This window comes from Tursiops truncatus, chromosome 19, assembly GCF_011762595.2.
Source record: "Tursiops truncatus isolate mTurTru1 chromosome 19, mTurTru1.mat.Y, whole genome shotgun sequence".
In the NCBI taxonomy this organism is placed as follows: Eukaryota; Metazoa; Chordata; class Mammalia; order Artiodactyla; family Delphinidae; genus Tursiops; species Tursiops truncatus.
In genome coordinates, this window is record NC_047052.1 from 13105295 (window position 1) to 13123165 (window position 17871).

Consider the following 17871-nt stretch of genomic DNA (forward strand, 5'->3'; position numbering starts at 1 on the left):
GTGTATATTCTATGAGTCTGTTTATATGAATTCAGAACAAATAAAACTAACCTATGGTGATAGAAATCAGAATAGAAGTTGCTTATCGGGGAAATTTGTCTTGCAAGAAATTGGATGCCCATTCTCAAACCCCACTACAACTACTCAGCAGATTCCTGTAAAAAGTTTGGACCCAGGAGGAAATATTACATACACCAAAGTGCAATGCCCTAGTTAGGGAGTCCAGAGAGATTGTCACCCCTGCTTTACACAATTGGACACTGAGACCCAGGGTGGAAGTGACAATTCCAGGGTCACAGACAGCACCTCAGATAGAAGCTAGGCCCTCAGATGTCTGGTCTGGTATTTTCTCTGCTCAGCTTCTCCTCTTCTGGCTCCTGAAAGCCGGGCTCGCCCCGGCCTCCTCTTACAGTGAGCCAGGGCCGCTCAAAAGTTGTTCCACCCCAGGCCCCAAAATATATTTTCCTCCCACCTGTGTCATGTGCCCAGCATTGTACTACAGGAAAACTAGCCACATTTATCTTCAAAGCCCAGGAGCAGGAATTGGGTCTTTTGTTACCTGGTGCAGAGCAGGGCTGTGGGAATTGAATTCAAAGGGCCGTGATGTGAACTAAAGCAGATCTGCACCAGGGTCTGGGAATGAATGTGAAGACAGAGCCCCCGGATTAGCTGGGATGCACCATGTGCCTGCCGGGTGACCTGGGGCAAGTCCCTCAGGCATGCTGAGCCCAGCTTCCACATCTAAAACATGGGCTCCTCATCTTCTATTGCCCCGGGTTGTTGCAACAATTAACTGAATTCACATATTCGAAGCTGCTTTGTAAACTCCGTTTTATTAAGCACTGCTGGGACCCAGACAGGGTGAATTTGAGGTTGTCTGGTCATGCGTTTGAGGGAGAAGAAACTCCTCAGCCCTGGGTATTACAGGGGGATCCCCAACCCCAGACTGGCTTAGGGGTCCTTGTGCCTGGCCCTGCCTCCACTCCCCAACATCCACAAAGGTATCCACATTCCATCCGTGTTTCCCCCTCAAAAGCCAAGCCCACTTGCCTCTCAGCAGAGCTTCCAGGGAACTGACACCTGGTTCTGAGAGAGTGCTGGCCCATGGGTCAGGGGTCACTCAAACTCCAGAAGGAAGAAGTACCTGGCTTTCAGGGCTGTCCTTTGGGATGGCTGAATAACCTCTGATCTGCCCTGAGGGGAATGTGGGCATTTGGCTGTGGCCTGTGGGACAAATTTTATTTTCTAGGAAATGTGGGCCATGGTGCAGATCTTCTTCAGCTTATTCCAGTGGGACTGTGCTGGCTGCAGCCAGGCCCCGGAGCATCATGGCAACTGGCTGCCCTGCTGCCTGTTTGTCCGGAGGCCGACTTGTTCCCAGCAGGACTCGAGTCAGCCAAGGGCATCACGTGCTCTCTTCTCACTTTTGCCCTCTCCTAGCCTGCAGTCACGTGGGTGGGCCTGGGGGGGCAGCAGGGCTGGGACCCAGCCCCGCACACGACCCAGACAGACTGTCCTAAGGTACCCATTTCCACCCCCTGGGGCAGCCCCTGCCCACTCTCCTACAAACCCACTGCCCCAGTGCCCCCACCCACCAGTGGCGCTTGACTGGTGTGCGGTTACCATCCGCCTATGTTTAATTCATGGCTGGGGGTTGGGACGGGGCTTCCCAAGAAAGGAAAGAACTCCCCTGGGGTCTTGCCCAGTTCTTGCCCGCCCGCAGGGCACATGGCCGCAGCCTGCCTGGGCCTGGGGCTGGGAGGAGAAGCTGCCAATGGGCCTGGAGGACACTGTTCCAGCGTGGGCACAGCCATTATTCGTTAATCTGCAGCCCTGGAATGTCTGCGGGCCAATCAGCAGGGTCTCCGAGGGCTCCCCAAGGGCTCTGATAATCCTGCAATGATTAGCAGGGGCCACGGGGTCGCTGCGAACCACTCGGTGGGTTGGTCGGTTGGCTGTCGGGCGGGCGGGCGGGTGGGCTGACCAGGCCAGCAGCCAGAGGAGGGAGGGAGGGAGGGAGTCCCGGGACTGGAGCTGTCTGTCTCCTTTCATGCCAGCGCCAAGGAAGGGAGGCTGTTTGGACTCACCGATTACTCACCAGCCTCCCCCTTTTGTCTGCCAGCCCAGCCTGACTCTTAGAGATTGTGAATAGCTCCATCCAGTCTGGGAAGCGAGCTGGACAGCTGAGCCGGGCAGAGCCCAGAGAACCCAGCAGGCCCATGTTGAGGCTGGAGCCCTCCCCTGGGCTGGGGGGCCACCGGCCGGGCCTCCTGCCCGTACTCCTGGCTCTCCTTGGCATGACCTGGGCAGAGGTGCGCCCACTCCAGCTACAGGAGAAGCAGGTTCCAGTGCCTGGAGGTAAGGGGCTGCGGGGTGAGGAAAGAGTGGAGGAGCTATGAGCTCTGCAGAGGGTCCCAGGGGGCTTCTGGAAGCCAGTTCCCAGGCCTGAGCCCTGGGCAGGCTGGTGTGATTTAAAGAGCCACCCTCGAACAGTCCAGGGGCCGGAGATGGATGGAGGAGGCTGGGACTGGGGCAGAAGGATGAAGGGGAGTGGGCCCAGGCTTGGGGGTGAAGGAAGAACACTGGGAGCCTGCAGCAGGGACCCCAGAAGAGACTCAGTGGCTGAGAGGAGCCCCAGCCAGAGGGCCTGCTGCGAGCCCAGGGCTGGACCCCTCTTCACACCTAGCCCCCAGGCCCCCATTCCCTTCTATCACCCCACCCCCAGCTCTCAGCCTAAGGCTCCTTTACGCCTACACCTGTCTCTCTGTCTCAGCCCCACTGCATTCTCCACAACTCCCTATGCCCCCATGCCTCTGCCCCGGGTCCTCCCATACACACCCACCATCGTCCTGTCCCATCACTCGTTCCATAAGTGCAGGGTTGCATTCTCGTCTTGCCTTGGTGACGCCCGCCCCATCACCAGGGGCCGGGCCCAGGTCCCACCGCTCAGGTGGCCTGACCGTGTCTCCCGCCCCAGCCCTGAGCAAGAAGGAGAGCTTCCTGCTCCTCTCCCTGCACAACCGCCTGCGCAGCCGGGTCCACCCCCCTGCAGCCAACATGCAGAGAATGGTGAGTACCCCCAACCCGGGCTGGCCAAGGGGGCACCTGGAGGGGCAACCCTGAAGAGGACTGAGGAGGCCATGCCAGTGCCAGGTGCCCTTTCACCTGGCAGAGTGGGGCAGCGGCCAGCCAACTTCCCGCTCTGGGACCACGCCTGGTTGCCGGGGTCGGGGGGGGAGGGGGGCCGTTGCTTCCCCCTCCCCCAGAAAGGCAGCCCTTGGGCTTTTCCTTGCATCCCTTCCCGTTGCCCCGGAGACCAGAAGACATGGAAAGAGCTGGGGTCCCCTCCTCCAAGAAACAGGAGCATCACAAAAGAGTCCCAGCAGGACTGGAGGCTAGTCAGGGAGGGAGAAGCATCCTGCTGGGGGTGGGAGGGGTGAGGCTTGTGTGTGACCAGACCCACTGCTTCTTCAGCAGTTTGTCTAGGCGACTAGGAGGGGCCCCCTCCCCAATTCCCAGCTCATTCACTGGGGGCCAGGGAGCGGGGTATAGGGTTTCCCACCACTCCCTCGGGGCTTCAGGGTTGAAGGTGTCATCCTGGGGCCCAGAAACACTGCCCCGTAGTATGGGACCCCAGCTGCGCCCTCCCATGGTAACAGTCGAGGGAGCGAGGGAGGGGCAGTGTGGGGCAGGCAGGGTTCCCCATGACTGCTTCCCATAAACTCCTCTGAGGCTGGCGCAGCAGTGGCGACCTTGAGAGCTCCAGGGTCAGGTTCCCAGGAGGTGGGGGTGGGGTGGGCAGGAGGGGGGTCGCCTCTCCCCCTTTCCCTGCTCGCGGCGGCTCTGCCCCTCCTCAGGCCCAGGTCCTGCCTCTCATCCCCACACTCCCAGCCCTAGTGCCCGGTGTGAGGCTGCTCCGGTCAGCTTCTACACTTCCCATGGTCCTGTTGCCAAAGTCTTAGAAAACATCATTTCATAAAAAATGCAACTGGAGCCCCACAACTCAGCCTCTGTCACACCCACAGCTTTGGCCCTGGGCACCCCAGTGGAGGCTGAGGCCCTTGGGGGTGGTCCGGGCTGCTGAGGCGCCCCACGCAGTCCCCGCTGCTCCCAGCTCCAGTTCCCGTCAGCAGTAAAATCACAACCACCATCTGCCCAGGCTGCTGCAGGTCAGGCCCTAAGTGCAGCACTTTTCTCTCTGCATCCATTTAATCTTCACACAATCTTACCCTATGGGTACCTTATTATCTGTTTGTTTTGTTTTGTTTTTTGGCCACACGGCACGGCTTGCAGGATCTCAGTTCCCCGGCCAGGGACTGAACCTGGGCCATGGCAATGAAAGCCCAGAATCCTAACCACTAGGTCACCAGGGAACACCCACCTTATTATTTCATTTTACAGAAGCTATTATTCCATTTTACAGAAGCGTATGTTGAGTCTCATGGAGATTAGCAGACTGCTGGAGGTCACAGAGCTGGAATGAGGTGGCTGGGCTGGACCAGGGCATGACGATCGGGTGACACATGTCATCCTGGTTGCTAAGCCCCCCGTTTCAGAGGACGGGGAGCTGTTGGATGGGGGTAGGGAAAAGGGCAGCTGGTACGTGGTGGGAAGAGCAGATTAGGCCCACTCCAGAGAACTCTGCTCGCTGAGACCAAAGCGCTGAGGCCCTGGAGACCTTTACACCCTCTCCGGTCCTGACTCCCAGCTGGTGCCCCTGTGTACTCCAAAACCAGATTTAGGGAATAAGACACAGCGGTATGGCTGCTACGACTTTTTGCATCACAGAAGGGAAGCCAAGAGGGAGCCTTTCTGACAATGGCCAGGGTCAGTTTTACCTAACACGGAACCAGTTTGAAAGGCTTGGGCACTATCCAGGGCTCCCATTACCAGACGGGAAAAATTACGGCAAAGACCCATCCTATCACGTGGGCTGGCACCTCGCGCCCAGGAACACCCATCCCCCTTAGTGGGCGGGGCCTGAGGGTACACGCCACTGGATCAGAAGGACGGAAGCCGTCAGTCCTGGGTGGAGCCGGGCTCTGGGTGGGGGGTCCAGACAGGACAGGTGCTTTTCCAACACCACCTTGGAGCGCCCCTTGCAGGTCCTGTCTGACCTTCCCTGGCCCCAGTGAAGGCGGTGAAAGCAGCTCAGAGCACTCAAGCCGCCAAGCAGGACCCCTGTTTGGGCTGGGGTCTCTTCCCTGCAGGACCAGCACCTCTGGATGTGCTGGTGGGGGGGCTGGATCACTAAGGCCTGGGCCAGGGTCCCCTGATGATGTTGCTGTTTGCGCTCCTTTCCCCCAGGACTGGAGCGAGAGCCTGGCCCAACAGGCCCAGACCAGGGCAGCCCTCTGTGGCGCCCCAGCCCCAAGCCCAGCCTCTGTCCCCCGGGCTACCCCGCAAGTGGGCTGGAATGTGCAGCTGCTGCCCGTGAGCTCGGCGTCCTTCATCCACGTGGTGGGCCTGTGGTTCTCAGAGGGGCAGCAGTACAGCCAGGCAGCGGCCGAGTGTGCCCCCAATGCCACCTGCACCCACTACACTCAGGTGAGGCCCGGGTACCGGCTCTGAGGCCCCTGCCCTGCTGGGCTAGTTCAGAGGTCTGCAGTTTGTCCTAAAATTGGTGGTTGCTTTTCCTCCCATTTGTTTAGTTTTACTTTTTTCAGCTTTAAATATGAAATATTTCAAAGCTAAATCAAATAATGGACTCCTTCTTATCCACTACCTAGCATTAGAAAATGTTAACTATATTTGTTTCTCATCTCTTAAAAAAACAAAACTAAGCGTAAGCCCTCCTTCTGCCCTTTCCTCTGTCCCTCCCGAGGTAACCTTGCTGAAGTCCAGGTGAAACACCCCATGTTTCCTTTTCTTCCCCCTCAACAAAATTTGTTGAATGTCTTCTCTGTAACTGGCATCGTTTATGTACTAGGATCCAGCACTGGAAAACACAGGCAAAATCCCAAGCATGTTTTTCTCTTTTTTTTAATGGTTACTTTTATGTGTCAACTTGCAGGGTAGAGGGTTGTTATTCTTGTTGTTTTGCATGACACTAACATTTTTTATATTAATTAATTAATTTATTTATTTTTGGCTGCGTTGGGTCCTCATTGCTGCGTGCCGGCTTTCTCTAGCTGCGGCGAGCGAGGGCTGCTCTTCGTTGAGTTGCGTGGGCTTCTCATTGCGGTGGCTTCTGTTGTTACGGAGCACGGGCTCTAGGAGCGTGGGCTTCAGTAGTTGCGGTGCATGGGCTTATTTGCTCCGCGGCATGTGGGATCCTCCCGGACTAGGGATCAAACCCACGTCCCCTGCATTGGTAGGCAGATTCTTAACCACTGCACCACCAGGGAATTTCTTGTTTTTCTTTTCTTTTTTTAAGGGGGGGCCGAGGGTAGTTCCCCGACCATGTATGGAACCAGGCCCCCAGCAGTAAAAGCACCAAGTCCTAACCAATGGTCCCTCAGGGAATTTCCCCAAGCATGTTTTAATACCTTTACTATACGTGGAAGGGTTTTGATACCTTTTCTACTTGTGCAAGTGGGTTGTGTGTTATTAAATCCTACCTAAGTGCTCTCTCTGTACGTCTCCTTTTGCAATTTGTGTTTATCACTTCAGACCACATTTGTAAGATTTGTTTCCGTTGATCTGAGCATGCATGTGTGATTCACTATGAATAAACTGCAATTTACAGGCATCTGGGTTACTTCCACGTTTTTTTTTTTTACTATCCCAAGTCATACCGAAATGCACAAATGTCCTCTTGTACATATGTGTCCAGACTTTTTCTAGGACACACTTGGAAGGGGAATGGCTGGGTCAGATGGAGCACGCACCTACAACCTTAGTAGCTATTGCCAAAGTGATGTCGCCAACTCTACTCCTGCCCACAAACCAGTTCTCACTCCCCATTCTTACTCTATTCATTAAGGAGTATTGTCAGCTCCTTCATTTTTGCCAACTCAAGGCTGTGAAATGCTACCTCATTCTGTTTTTAATTTGCATTTCCCTGATTACATGTGGGACTGAGCCTCTTTTCTGTTCTTTTCATTGCCTTTTAATTTCATCTTTCCCTTATTAATTTGTAAGCATCTTTGCTATATGCTTTGTACTTTTTGTTGGTCATATTGGTTGCAGATACTTTTTTTCTAATATATGGCTTGTATTTTCTCTTTATGTTATCTTTTATAAGATAAATCTTTCAGAAGATTTTAATATTAATGTAATCAATTTTCTCTTGTTTTTCATTATAGTTCATCCATTTGTTGTATCATGTTTAAGAAATAAATCCTTTTCAACTCTGACATCAGCTAGATATTCTTCCTGTATTTTCTTCCAAAGTTCAAATGTTTTCCTTTTTTTCATATTGAAGTCATTAAGCCATCTAGTGATATTGGAGTTAATTTTATCTTTTTATTTTAAAGGAATTTTGCCTTTTTAAAAATTTTATTTATCTATTTATGGCTGTGTTGGCTCTTCGTTTCTGTGCGAGGGCTCTCTCCAGTTGCGGCAAGTGGGGGCCACTCCTCAACGCGGTGCGCGGGCCTCTCACTATCGCGGCCTCTCGTTGCAGAGCACAGGCTCCAGATGCGCAGGCTCAGTAACTGTGGCTCACGGGGCTAGTTGCTCCGCGGCATGTGGGATCCTCCCAGACCAGGGCTTGAAACCGTGTCCCCTGCATTGGCAGGCAGATTCTCAACCACTGCGCCACCAGGGAAGCCCAATTTTATCTTTTTTTTTTTTACTTCTTGTATTAAGAACTGAATCTTTCCCCCACAGACTCTAATGCCACCTCAGCCATATACCAAGCTCACATATCCACATGGGTCTGTTGCTGAGTTCTCTCTTCTATTTTGTTGCTTTTTTTGTTTACTCCTGCATATATGTGCTTTAATTATTATGGCTTTATAAAAAGTTTTGACAGGAAAATCCCCCATGTTATTATTATCATTCAAAAATTTCTTGGCTATTCTTGATTCTTTCTCCTGATTCTTTCATATGAATTTAATAAGTAGCCTTTATCAGGTTATAGACAGGCCTAGCCGCTCCGCGGCACGTGGGATCTTCCTGGACCAGAGCACAAACCCGTGTCCCCTGCATCGGCAGGCGGACTCTCAACCACTGCGCCACCAGGGTAGCCCCAGACATTTCTTTCTAATCTAAGTTTGTTAAGGATTTTTAAAGTCATGGAAAGGTTTTGTGTTTTATCAAATGCCTTTTGTGCATCTATTGAAATAATTATAAGGTTTTTCCTTAACTATTTACAGTGATGAAATACATGAATAATTTTTTTGTGTGTGTACAAAGCTGTTACATGACACTACATCTTCCTGGTCACGTATTTTAAACATTTTATTATAGAAAATTTCAAATATATACAAAGCAGTCAAAGTGATATAATGAACCCCCATCTACCTATCATCCAGCTTCAACAATTATCAGCTCACAGTTTCATGACTCATATTTATTTATTTATTTGTATTGAAGTACAGTTGTTGTACAGTACTATATAAGCTACAGGTACACGATAGAGTGATTCACAAATTTTAAAGGTTATACTCCATTTATAGTTATTATAAAATACTGGCCTTGGGCTTCCCTGGTGGCGCAGTGGTTGAGAGTCCGCCTGCCGATGCAGGGCACACGGGTTCGTGCCCTGGTCCAGGAAGATCCCACATGCCATGGAGCGGCTGGGCCCGTGAGCCATGGCCGCTGAGCCTACGCGTCCAGAGCCTGTGCTCCACAACGGAAGAGGCCACAACAGTGAGAGGCCCGCAAACAGCCAAAAAAAAAAAAAAAAAAAATACCGGCCATATTCCCCATGTTGTACAATGTATCCTTGTAGTTTATTTTATACCTAATAGTTTGTAGCTCTTACTCCCCTACCCTTATACTGCCCTCCCCGCTTCCCTCTCCCCACTGGTAATCACTAGTTTGTTCTCTATATCTGTGAGCCTGCTTCTTTTTTTTGTTATATTCACTAGTTTGTTTTATTTTTTAGATTTCACATATAAGTGAGATCATACAGTATTTGTCTTTCTCTGTCTGACTTATTTCACTTAGCATAATACCCTCTAAGTCCATCCTTGTTGCTGCAAATGGCAAAATTTCATTCTCTTTTATGGCTGAGTAGTATTCCATTGTGTATATGATGTGATGCGAAATAAAGCGATGTAGGGTGTGTGTGTGTGTGTGTGTGTTATTGTTGTTTTTAATTAATTGCTATATTTGGTTTCCTAAATACTATTTGATAGTGAAATCGACCTCTGATTTTCTTTTCTCGTTCTGCCCTCACCTGGTTTATATTAACCTCATAAAATGAGTTGGAGGTTTTGCCTCATTTTCTGTTTCCTGGAATAGGTTCTATGATATTTGCTGTAACTGTTCTGTAAAACTATTTGGGCCTTGTTCTATTTTTTGATTGTTTGTTTTGTGTGCATGTGTATGTATCCATGGATTTTTAATTACTGATTCAACTTTTAGAAATGGTCGTAGATCATTTCAGATTTTCTATTTCTTCTTGAGACAGTTTTGCCAAGTTCTGTTTTCTAGGAAACTATCCATTTTATATTTTCCAGTTTGTTGGTGCTAACTGTCATTTAACAGAGATTTTAAACTAGAATTAAACAGATTTTTTAAATGTTTCCTGTGTCTGCAGCTATGTCCTTTTAAAATTCTCGATTGTATTTATTTGTGCCTTCTCTCTTTTGTTCTTTACCAGTCTTCCCATAGGTTTGTCTATTCTAACGAATCAGTTTTTTGTTTGTTTTCCTTCTCTCTTTTTTCCACCCATCCACAACTTTATTCTTCTTTTTATTAATTTCTGCTCTTTTTTAAAAAAATTAATTTATTTATTTTTGGCTGCGTTGGGTCCTCGTTGCCGTGCGTGGGCTTTCTCTAGTTGAGGAGAGTGGGGGCTACTCTTCGTTGCAGTGTGCGGGCTTCTCATTGCAGTGGCTTCTATTGTTGCGGAGCACAGGCTCTAGGCGCACGGGCTTCCGTAGTTGTGGCGCATGGGCTTCCGTAGTTGTGGCACGTGGGCTCAGTAGTTGTGGCTCACAGGCTCTAGGGCACAGGCTCAGTAGTTGTGGCACATGGGCTTAGCTGCTCCGCAGCATGTGGGATCTTCCCGTAGCAGGGATCAAACCCATGTCCCCTGCATTGACAGGCGGATTTTTAACCACTGCGCCACCAGGGAAGTCCTTCTGCCCTTGTTTTTATTATTTTCTTTCATCTACTTTCTTAACTCATTAATTTTAACTCCTTTTTCTTTTCTGGTATATGCCTTTTAAAGCTATCAATTTCCCTCTAAACTCTGTTAGCTACGTCCCATAAGTTTTGGAATTTAGTGATTTCATTGTCACTTAGGTCTATGAGTTTCCTATTTTCCATTATGATGCTGTCTTTGATTTTGAAGTGTATATTTAAATTTCCAAACTATGTTTTCTCCTTTACTTACTTCTAAATTATTTCCTTGGGAATTCCCCGGTGGTCCAGTGGTTAGGACTTCATGCCTTCACTGCCAGGACCTGGGTTCAGTCCGTGGTCAGGGAACTAAGATCCCATAAGCCACGCAGCCAAAAAAAATTTTTTTTTTAATTTAATTAATAATAATAATAGTAAATTATTTCCTTTACATTCTATTGCATTGAATTCATAGAATGTGTCCTGTAGGATGTTGGTTATTGAGTGTTTATTGAATCTTGCTTTGTGGCTTACTGAGGGGTCAGTGTCTGCAAAAGTTCCACGCACTCCTAAAAAGAATGCATATTCTCTAATTGTTGGATACATAGGTATGACTACATGTGCATTTCTCCCTGCCTCATGCTGGTCATTTTTAGTGGCTACCAGAGTTTGCTTGGCTATTCCTGTGTATTGACTATTTGTGCTATTTCCAGGTTGTCACTGATTCTAAAACTCTAAATCTTAGTTTTGAATACTATTAAAGACCTGTATCTGCTAGCTGTTGCTGCATGACGCACTACTCCCAAATATAGCATCTTACGATTCTGCAGCTTGGCAGTTTGGGTTGGGCTCAGCTGACAGTTTCTTCTGGTCTTCGCTGGGCCCACTCCTGCAACTGCAGTCAGCTGCTGCGTTGGCTGGGAGCTGGCTGTCTAGAGTGGCCTCAACTGGTTCATCTCTGCCCTATAAGGTTCTTCAACCTCCAGCAGTCTTGTTCACGTGGTGGCTGAGCATGAGAGTTCTATGAGAATGAGCGGAAATTGTAGGGTCTCCTGAGGCCTAGGTTTAAAATGGTTCAATATCATTTCTCCTGCATCCTGTTGGCCAACAGAAGCCACAGGGCCAGCCAGATTCAAGGTGTGGGAAAGAGATTCCTCCTGTTGATGCAAAGAACTGCAAAGCCACATTTTATAAAGAGGGGGCTGTAGGGAGAAGTGAAGCGTTGTGGCCATTTTTTCAGTCATCACAAGGCCTTTGATGTCCAAGTCTCTTTTCCCACTCTCCTCCACTATCCACAATCTCCCTTCCCTTCAGGTATCTGCTGACCCTCACTTCCCGACCCAGAAGGCCTTTCTAGACTATTCCCACCTATCCTTATATCCCTGCCCAGCACAGCTACTGCTCCTGGGGTCCCCAGGGAGGTGACAAAACTGTTTATCTGCTTGGCCTGGGGCAAGAGCTGTGTCCACCCTTCCCAGGGGAGCATCATCTAGGCTGTTGGTCCCCAGACTAGGAGTGCAGGGGGCCCCTGAGAGGGTTTCTGAGCCACTGTGTCTCCTGCAGCTCGTGTGGGCCACCTCGAGCCAGCTGGGTTGTGGGCGGCATCCCTGCTCTGGGGCCCAGGCTGAGATGGAAGCCTTTGTCTGTGCCTACTCTCCCGGGTAAGCCTCCTCCATGGCAGCTGCCCTGCCATCCCCTGCTGGGCTGCGGGGTAGGGGATGCTGTCACCCAGGGTGAGACACTCACCCACCCACCCACAGGCCTTTACCCCTTGGTCTGCACTCCTGCTGGGAGAGGGAAAAAGGAGGAAAGGGAGAGGGTGCAGAAGTGGGCAGCACCCAAGATTCTGGCCACGCAGAATGTGGCTTCTTCTCAGACACCCCTTCCTGGAGGCACCACCCAGCGTTCAGGGCATCTGCCCAGTATTAGTTTGGAGGTCATCTTTTCTTTCCTAGGAAATCTCCTTGTCTCTCCCAGCTCCCTGCCTTCCTGGCTGGGCCGGAAAGAGCTGAAGGGGCTGGTGGGGCAGGCAGCAAGGCCCAAGGCCAGGTCCTTCTAGCCTCTGCTGCTTGCTCTCACAGAGGCAACTGGGAGGTCAACGGGAAGACCATCGTCCCCTACAAGAAGGGCGCCTGGTGTTCGCTCTGCACAGCCAGCGTCTCGGGCTGCTTCAAAGCCTGGGACCACGCAGGGGGGCTGTGTGGTAAGTGCCCCACCCTGCCTGCCTCTGGCTGGGGCGGCTTGATCTGGTGATCCTGGAGGAGGCAGGCAGCATCCTGAGGGACTGTCCCAGAAGCCCTGGCCCTCAGCACTCGGGGAGGCACCTGCCTGGCCTGCCAGGGAGAGGCGCCCTCACAGCGTTTCCTTCTCATCCGACCAGAGGTCCCCAGGAACCCATGTCGCATGAGCTGCCGGAACCACGGACATCTCAACCTCAGCACCTGCCACTGCCACTGTCCCCCGGGTTACACAGGCAGATATTGCCAAGGTGAGGGGCGCCTGGTGTTCTGGACTGTGACCACCCGGGGGACCCAGGGAGGGATCCTCACACAGCCTATCCTCATCCAATAAGCATTCACTGAGCACCGACGGTCTGCCAGACCCTGCGCTGTGCAGGGAATTCAAAGTGAAATCAGATCGGCCCCTCAGGCCCTGGGATGGTGGGAGGAGGACAGTATTAGGATCCAGAAGTGGATTCCTTTCCCACTGTCCCCCACTCCCCAGCTCTGTGACCATGAGCAGGTCCACTCCCAAACCCCGATTTGCTTCTCTCTACAAGATCAAACCAAAGATGCCAAATGTGGCAGCGGTTGGGAGCCCAGATGGTTTCCATCTCTGGGGCGCAGGGGTTGTTCTTGTTGTGGTTGGCCATTCTGCGCACATCTGTGGCCTGTGAGGGGCAGCCTGCGGCCCAGTGGCTGCCAGCTGAGTGCCGTCCCCTCCCCTGCCCCATCCTGGCAGTGCGGTGCAGCGTGCAGTGCGTGCATGGCCGGTTCCGGGAAGAGGAGTGTTCCTGCGTCTGTGATGTTGGCTATGGGGGAGCCCAGTGTGCCAGTGAGTCCTGTCGCAAAGCCCCCCGACAAGACGAGCCCCTCCCAGGACCCCCTCAGCTGGTGCTGGGTCTGGCTCGGACCAGCTCACAGGAGTCCATCGTACGCATCTCTCCCCCATTCCCCGATCAGTGACGTCACAGTGGTAGCTTGAACTTGGCCATGGTGGGGGTCTTCACACCACCACAGGAATGGCAATGCTAAAATCATAGACTTTTTTTTTTTTTGAGGGAGAGCTGGTTGTTACACATTTACCAGCACACCACTGACCCCAACCCCCTCTCCTGCTTGGTGGCCAGAGGAAGGGGTACCTTGAGCTTAACATCCTGGCAGGACCGGAAGGGTAATGATTCTGAGGCACCCACACACAAAATCAGGCTTCCCTCCTCCCAGCCAAGGTGCACTTTCCCTTCCACACCTGTGACCTGAGGATCGATGGAGACTGCTTCATGGTGTCTTCAGAGGCAGACACCTATTACGGAGCCAAGATGAAATGCCAGGTAATGGTTGGCCCCTGCCTTCCCAGGGACCGTCCCCCCGGGTTCTTAACAGAGGGACCCTGGGCTAAGAGATGAATTCCTTTGACTTCTCCTGACTCTCATCTTTAGTATAAAGCAGGGGTTACAACTCAGAGGCCCATGGAAGCCAGGAGGTCACTTAATGAGCTGAGGGACCCAGGGACAAGGCCCCACTCAACCCCCATCTAAGGGGCCACCTTGACTCAGCTCAAGCTGCTGGCTGCCGGGCAGGAATGCAAGTTCAGGGAGGCCAGGACCTGGAATTTCTCAAGAGAACCAGAAATGCAGATTTTCACTGAGCTCTCAATTTATTAGTGTTGGCAACCAATCCAAATGTATTAAAGACACTGAGCAGGTGAAACAAAACCCTTCCAAGTGTGGGACCCTGACAGAGGAGCTGTGGGCAGAGAAGAGAAGGCGGACTCTGCTCTAAGAGGCAGGAGGCTTTGGGGGGCTGATGACAGCCCGGCCAGCACACAGATTGGACATCCATGGCCACGATGGGTGGCAGGATGGAAAGGAAGGGCTGGCCTGAGCTCTGGGGCCAGAATGACCCGGAGCGGGGGTTACAGGGAAAGGGCGGGGTGCTAGCCCAGATTGAGAGCCAGAAAGTGCAGGACATCCTCGCCTTCTACCTGGGCCGCCTGGAGACCACCAACGAGGTGACCAACAATGACTTTGAGACCAGGAACTTCTGGATCGGTGAGTGCCTGGCTGACTGGTGGAGCGGGAAGGGATGCAGTGAGTGTGGGGCTGGGATGCCTCACACTGCTCCAGGAATCTGGGCCGTGGAAACCCAGAGCACCTACCAGCGGGCAGTAAGGGTGTGGTGAGGGCTTGGGGCCCAGAATGGGGCCAGTAGTCAAGCTGGTGACTCCTTTCAGAGAGAGCCGAAGGGAGGGAGAGCCACCAGAGGGGCTGGAAGTGCTGGGAAGGGGGCTTAAGGGCTGGGGGTCGACAGGCATTGGGCAGCAGGCTCTGGGCTCAGGCCCTCATCACAGGGAGCCTGGGCTGCCAGCGGGGCCCAGGGATCTCGGGTGTGAGGCCAGCCTTGGCTGCTGTGACTCAGGGCTCACCTACAAGACCGCTAAGGACTCCTTCCGCTGGACCACCGGGGAGCACCAGTCCTTCACCAGTTTTGCCTTTGGGCAGCCTGACAACCAGGGGTGAGTCTGGGGTGCCCTCCCTCCCCTGTGCCCACTTCTCACCTGCCTGCTGGCCGAGCCTTCAGACACCGCTGAACCACCTCCACCCTGCCTGCTGCTTGGCTAAGCGCCCTGAGGGTCTGGGCCTTACCTGGTGCCCAGGTGCCAGGAAGTCTGGGCACAGCTGGCTGTGGGCCCAGTGCTGAGATGAGGTACATCCCTGACCTCCAGGGGCTCAAATAAAAGAGAGGGAACCCAAGAAGGCTTCATCCATCCACAGTCCCCATCATCCCTCCAGCTGTCTCTCCATCTCTCTATTATCTATCCATCCCTCCCCCACACCGTGCCTCCTCTGCCTGTATCAATACACTGATTCTGCCCTCCTTAGCTGGCCACCCACCTGCGTCCACTCCTGCACACATCTGCCCACTGGCCCGCCTGCACTGAGGCCCAGCCCTGGTCTTCAAAGCCCAGGAATGCCCAGGGCAGAGGGGAGGTGGTCAGGCTGTGTGGCCACCAAGGCTCCAGATACCCCGCCCAGTTCTCCTTTGACCTCCTTGATGGCAGCCATGCCCAGGCCACTGGTCTATCCCTAGAGGAAGCCGGCTTGGTGGGCCCCCAGGCATACCTTCTCCTGCTGGGAGGAAAGATGTGGGCCTGTCTGTTCCAACCCCACTGCCCCCACCTGCAGTGGCCGGCATGGCTGAGGGCTGCAGCGGTGGGTGGAGCTGTCCCCACTGCACCCCGAGAAGAGAGGAGCTGCAGTGCTGTGAAGTGCAGGCATGGGCTTGGGGCTGGCTCCCAGAAGCCCCATATGTGGGAGGGGGCACCCAAGAGGCACCTCCCTAGGTGCAGGTGGCCCACTGTGGGGGAGGATTTAAGGACTCATAATTTCATTCCTCCACCCTGAGCACTCGACAATCTTGGCAGGTTTGGCAACTGTGTGGAACTGCAGGCATCGGCCGCCTTCAATTGGAACGACCAGCGCTGTAAAACCCGAAACCGTTACATCTGCCAGTTTGGTGAGGGCCTTCCCACGGCTCCCCTGTCCCCTGGGGATATCCAGATGAACAGTCTAGAGTGTCTGAGCACACAGGGCCATCCTGCTCAGGGCCTCGCTGGACCTGTAGGCCCCTGAAGCACAGAGAGGGAGATAGGCCTGGGCTCAGCCACGCAGGGGCAAGACCAGAACTACAGCCTGGCTGGGGATTTCACCAATGTCCATTTCCTCCTGTCACTAAAGCTGCCACATGGGGACCCATCGGGTTCTTCAGCGTTCCCTGATTCCCTAGAGCACAGTGAACTATGGTGGGGACAGAGGTGAGACCTAGCCCAGAATCAGCCCCCAGCAGCACCTGCTAGAAGGATCTGGAGCTGCAAGTGGGATCATGGCTATTTCTGGACCTAGTGTAGCAGGGTCCCCATCCCAGGACCGCCTGGGCTGTCACTGACCCTTGTTCTGTTCTCTTCCTTTCCAGCTCAGGAGCACATTTCCCGGTGGGACCCAGGGCCCTGAGGCTCACCCATGCCTCTCCCCTGCCAGCACCTGGATGCACAGCCCTACCTGCCCTTCTGCCCACCTGTTTAGAACAAGGGTTGGGCTAGGACTGCAGGCCCAACAGCCAAAGAGGCCTCAGACCTTGCAGGAAGTGGGGCAGGGGGTACAAGTGAGGCCGATGGAGAGCCCGGTATAGGAGGAGGGGAGCCTGGGGTCCCCCAGCCTGCTTTTGAGTGGGAAGATTGGTCTTAATTAGGCACTGAAACAGGAGTCCGGGGCAGTGGTCAGAAGAGACCACTCTCCTCCATCTGGGCTGGACCCTCTGGGGCAGACAGAGGTTCCTTGCTGCCCAGGATGCACCCCACAAAGGATTAAACTAAGTTATGGATCAGATGGACTTGTGAATGCTCATTGTGAAGGGGAATTCAGACAACCCAGAATGATCCCAGGAAGACTGGTTTCCTCCCAGCCACCTCAGTCCCATCCCTGCTTGCCCACATGACCCAGGCCACCCTCTGGAGGTTTTCAGACTCTTAGTCCTGAATAATGCACAGATTTAGAAGCCTTGTTTGTCTGCATCCCTAATTCCCAGCTCCTCTCACCACCGCCTCTGTCAGCTTTGTGTTTCTGTTCACACCTCCTCCTTTATTAATTATGCTTGCTTCTACTTGTCTCTTCTTTCTTTGTGATAATCTGAACTGGGGTCTGTTATGGCCCCATCTCCTCCCTCTCCCTATAGTGGTGAGAGGGTGAGTCCAGGCAGGTGCAAGAATGGGAGGTGCTACCATTAGCGTCCAGAATGCACACTGTTATGTGCGAACATCGAGTTGCTTTGCTGGTTGGAAGTATCAGTACAAGTGTGGCCTGGGCCCATGGAACCGGGAGAAGCAGATCAGTCACGGTTCTTGGTTGCAGCCAATAGAAACATAGAAACAGCCCTGGCTAGTCATGGCAGAAAAGGAATTTATCAAAAGGGCAATGATTTTTAAATGGGCAAAGGACTTGAATAGACAGTTCTCCAAAGAAGATATACAAATGGCCAATAAGCACATGAAAAGATGTTCAACATCACTAGTCATTAGGAAATCCAAATAGAAACCACGGTGAGACACCACTTCACACCCATTAGGATGGCTGTTAGCAATGAAACACAATAACAAGTGTTGATGAGGGTGGGGACCCATTGGAACCCTCATACATTGCTGGGGAATGTAAAACGGTGCAGCCATGGTGAAAAATAGTTTGGCGATTGTTCAAAAAGTTAAACAGGACTTCCCTGGTGGCACAGTGGTTAAGAATCCACCTGCCAATGCAGGGGATGCAGGTTTGATCCCTTGTCCGGGAAGATCTCACATGCCGCGGAGCAACTAAGCCTGTGCACCACAACTACTGAGCTTGCGCTCTAGGGCCCGCATTCCACAACTACTGAAGCCCGCGCACCTAGAGCCTGTGCTCCACAACAAGAGAAGCCACTGCAATGA

At 52.6% G+C, this 17871-nt stretch overlaps 2 protein-coding genes across 5 annotated transcripts in view; one reads left to right on the forward strand and one right to left on the reverse strand.

Moving 5' to 3' along the window:
- The window catches only part of EXOSC6 (exosome component 6), an 80910-nt gene that overhangs the window by 44578 nt on the left and 18461 nt on the right, over positions 1–17871 (reverse strand). The window lies entirely within an intron of this gene.
- On the forward strand, positions 1802–16781 carry CLEC18C (C-type lectin domain family 18 member C). 4 transcript variants are annotated; one of them, XM_033846130.2, is made up of 13 exons: positions 1802–1938; positions 2123–2358; positions 2978–3069; positions 5308–5547; positions 11743–11840; positions 12261–12382; positions 12560–12667; positions 13141–13233; positions 13623–13729; positions 14320–14449; positions 14817–14913; positions 15823–15914; positions 16371–16781. In XM_033846130.2, the coding sequence occupies exons 2-13, from the start codon at positions 2220–2222 to the stop codon at positions 16406–16408; spliced, it is 1356 nt and encodes a 451-aa protein (XP_033702021.1). In that variant the 5' UTR covers positions 1802–1938; positions 2123–2219; the 3' UTR covers positions 16409–16781. The 4 variants fall into 4 exon arrangements, with proteins under 4 accessions (XP_033702021.1, XP_073651810.1, XP_073651811.1 ...); XM_073795709.1 differs by having other exon boundaries at positions 1822–1938; positions 2128–2358; XM_073795710.1 differs by lacking the exons at positions 1802–1938; positions 13141–13233 and having other exon boundaries at positions 2057–2358.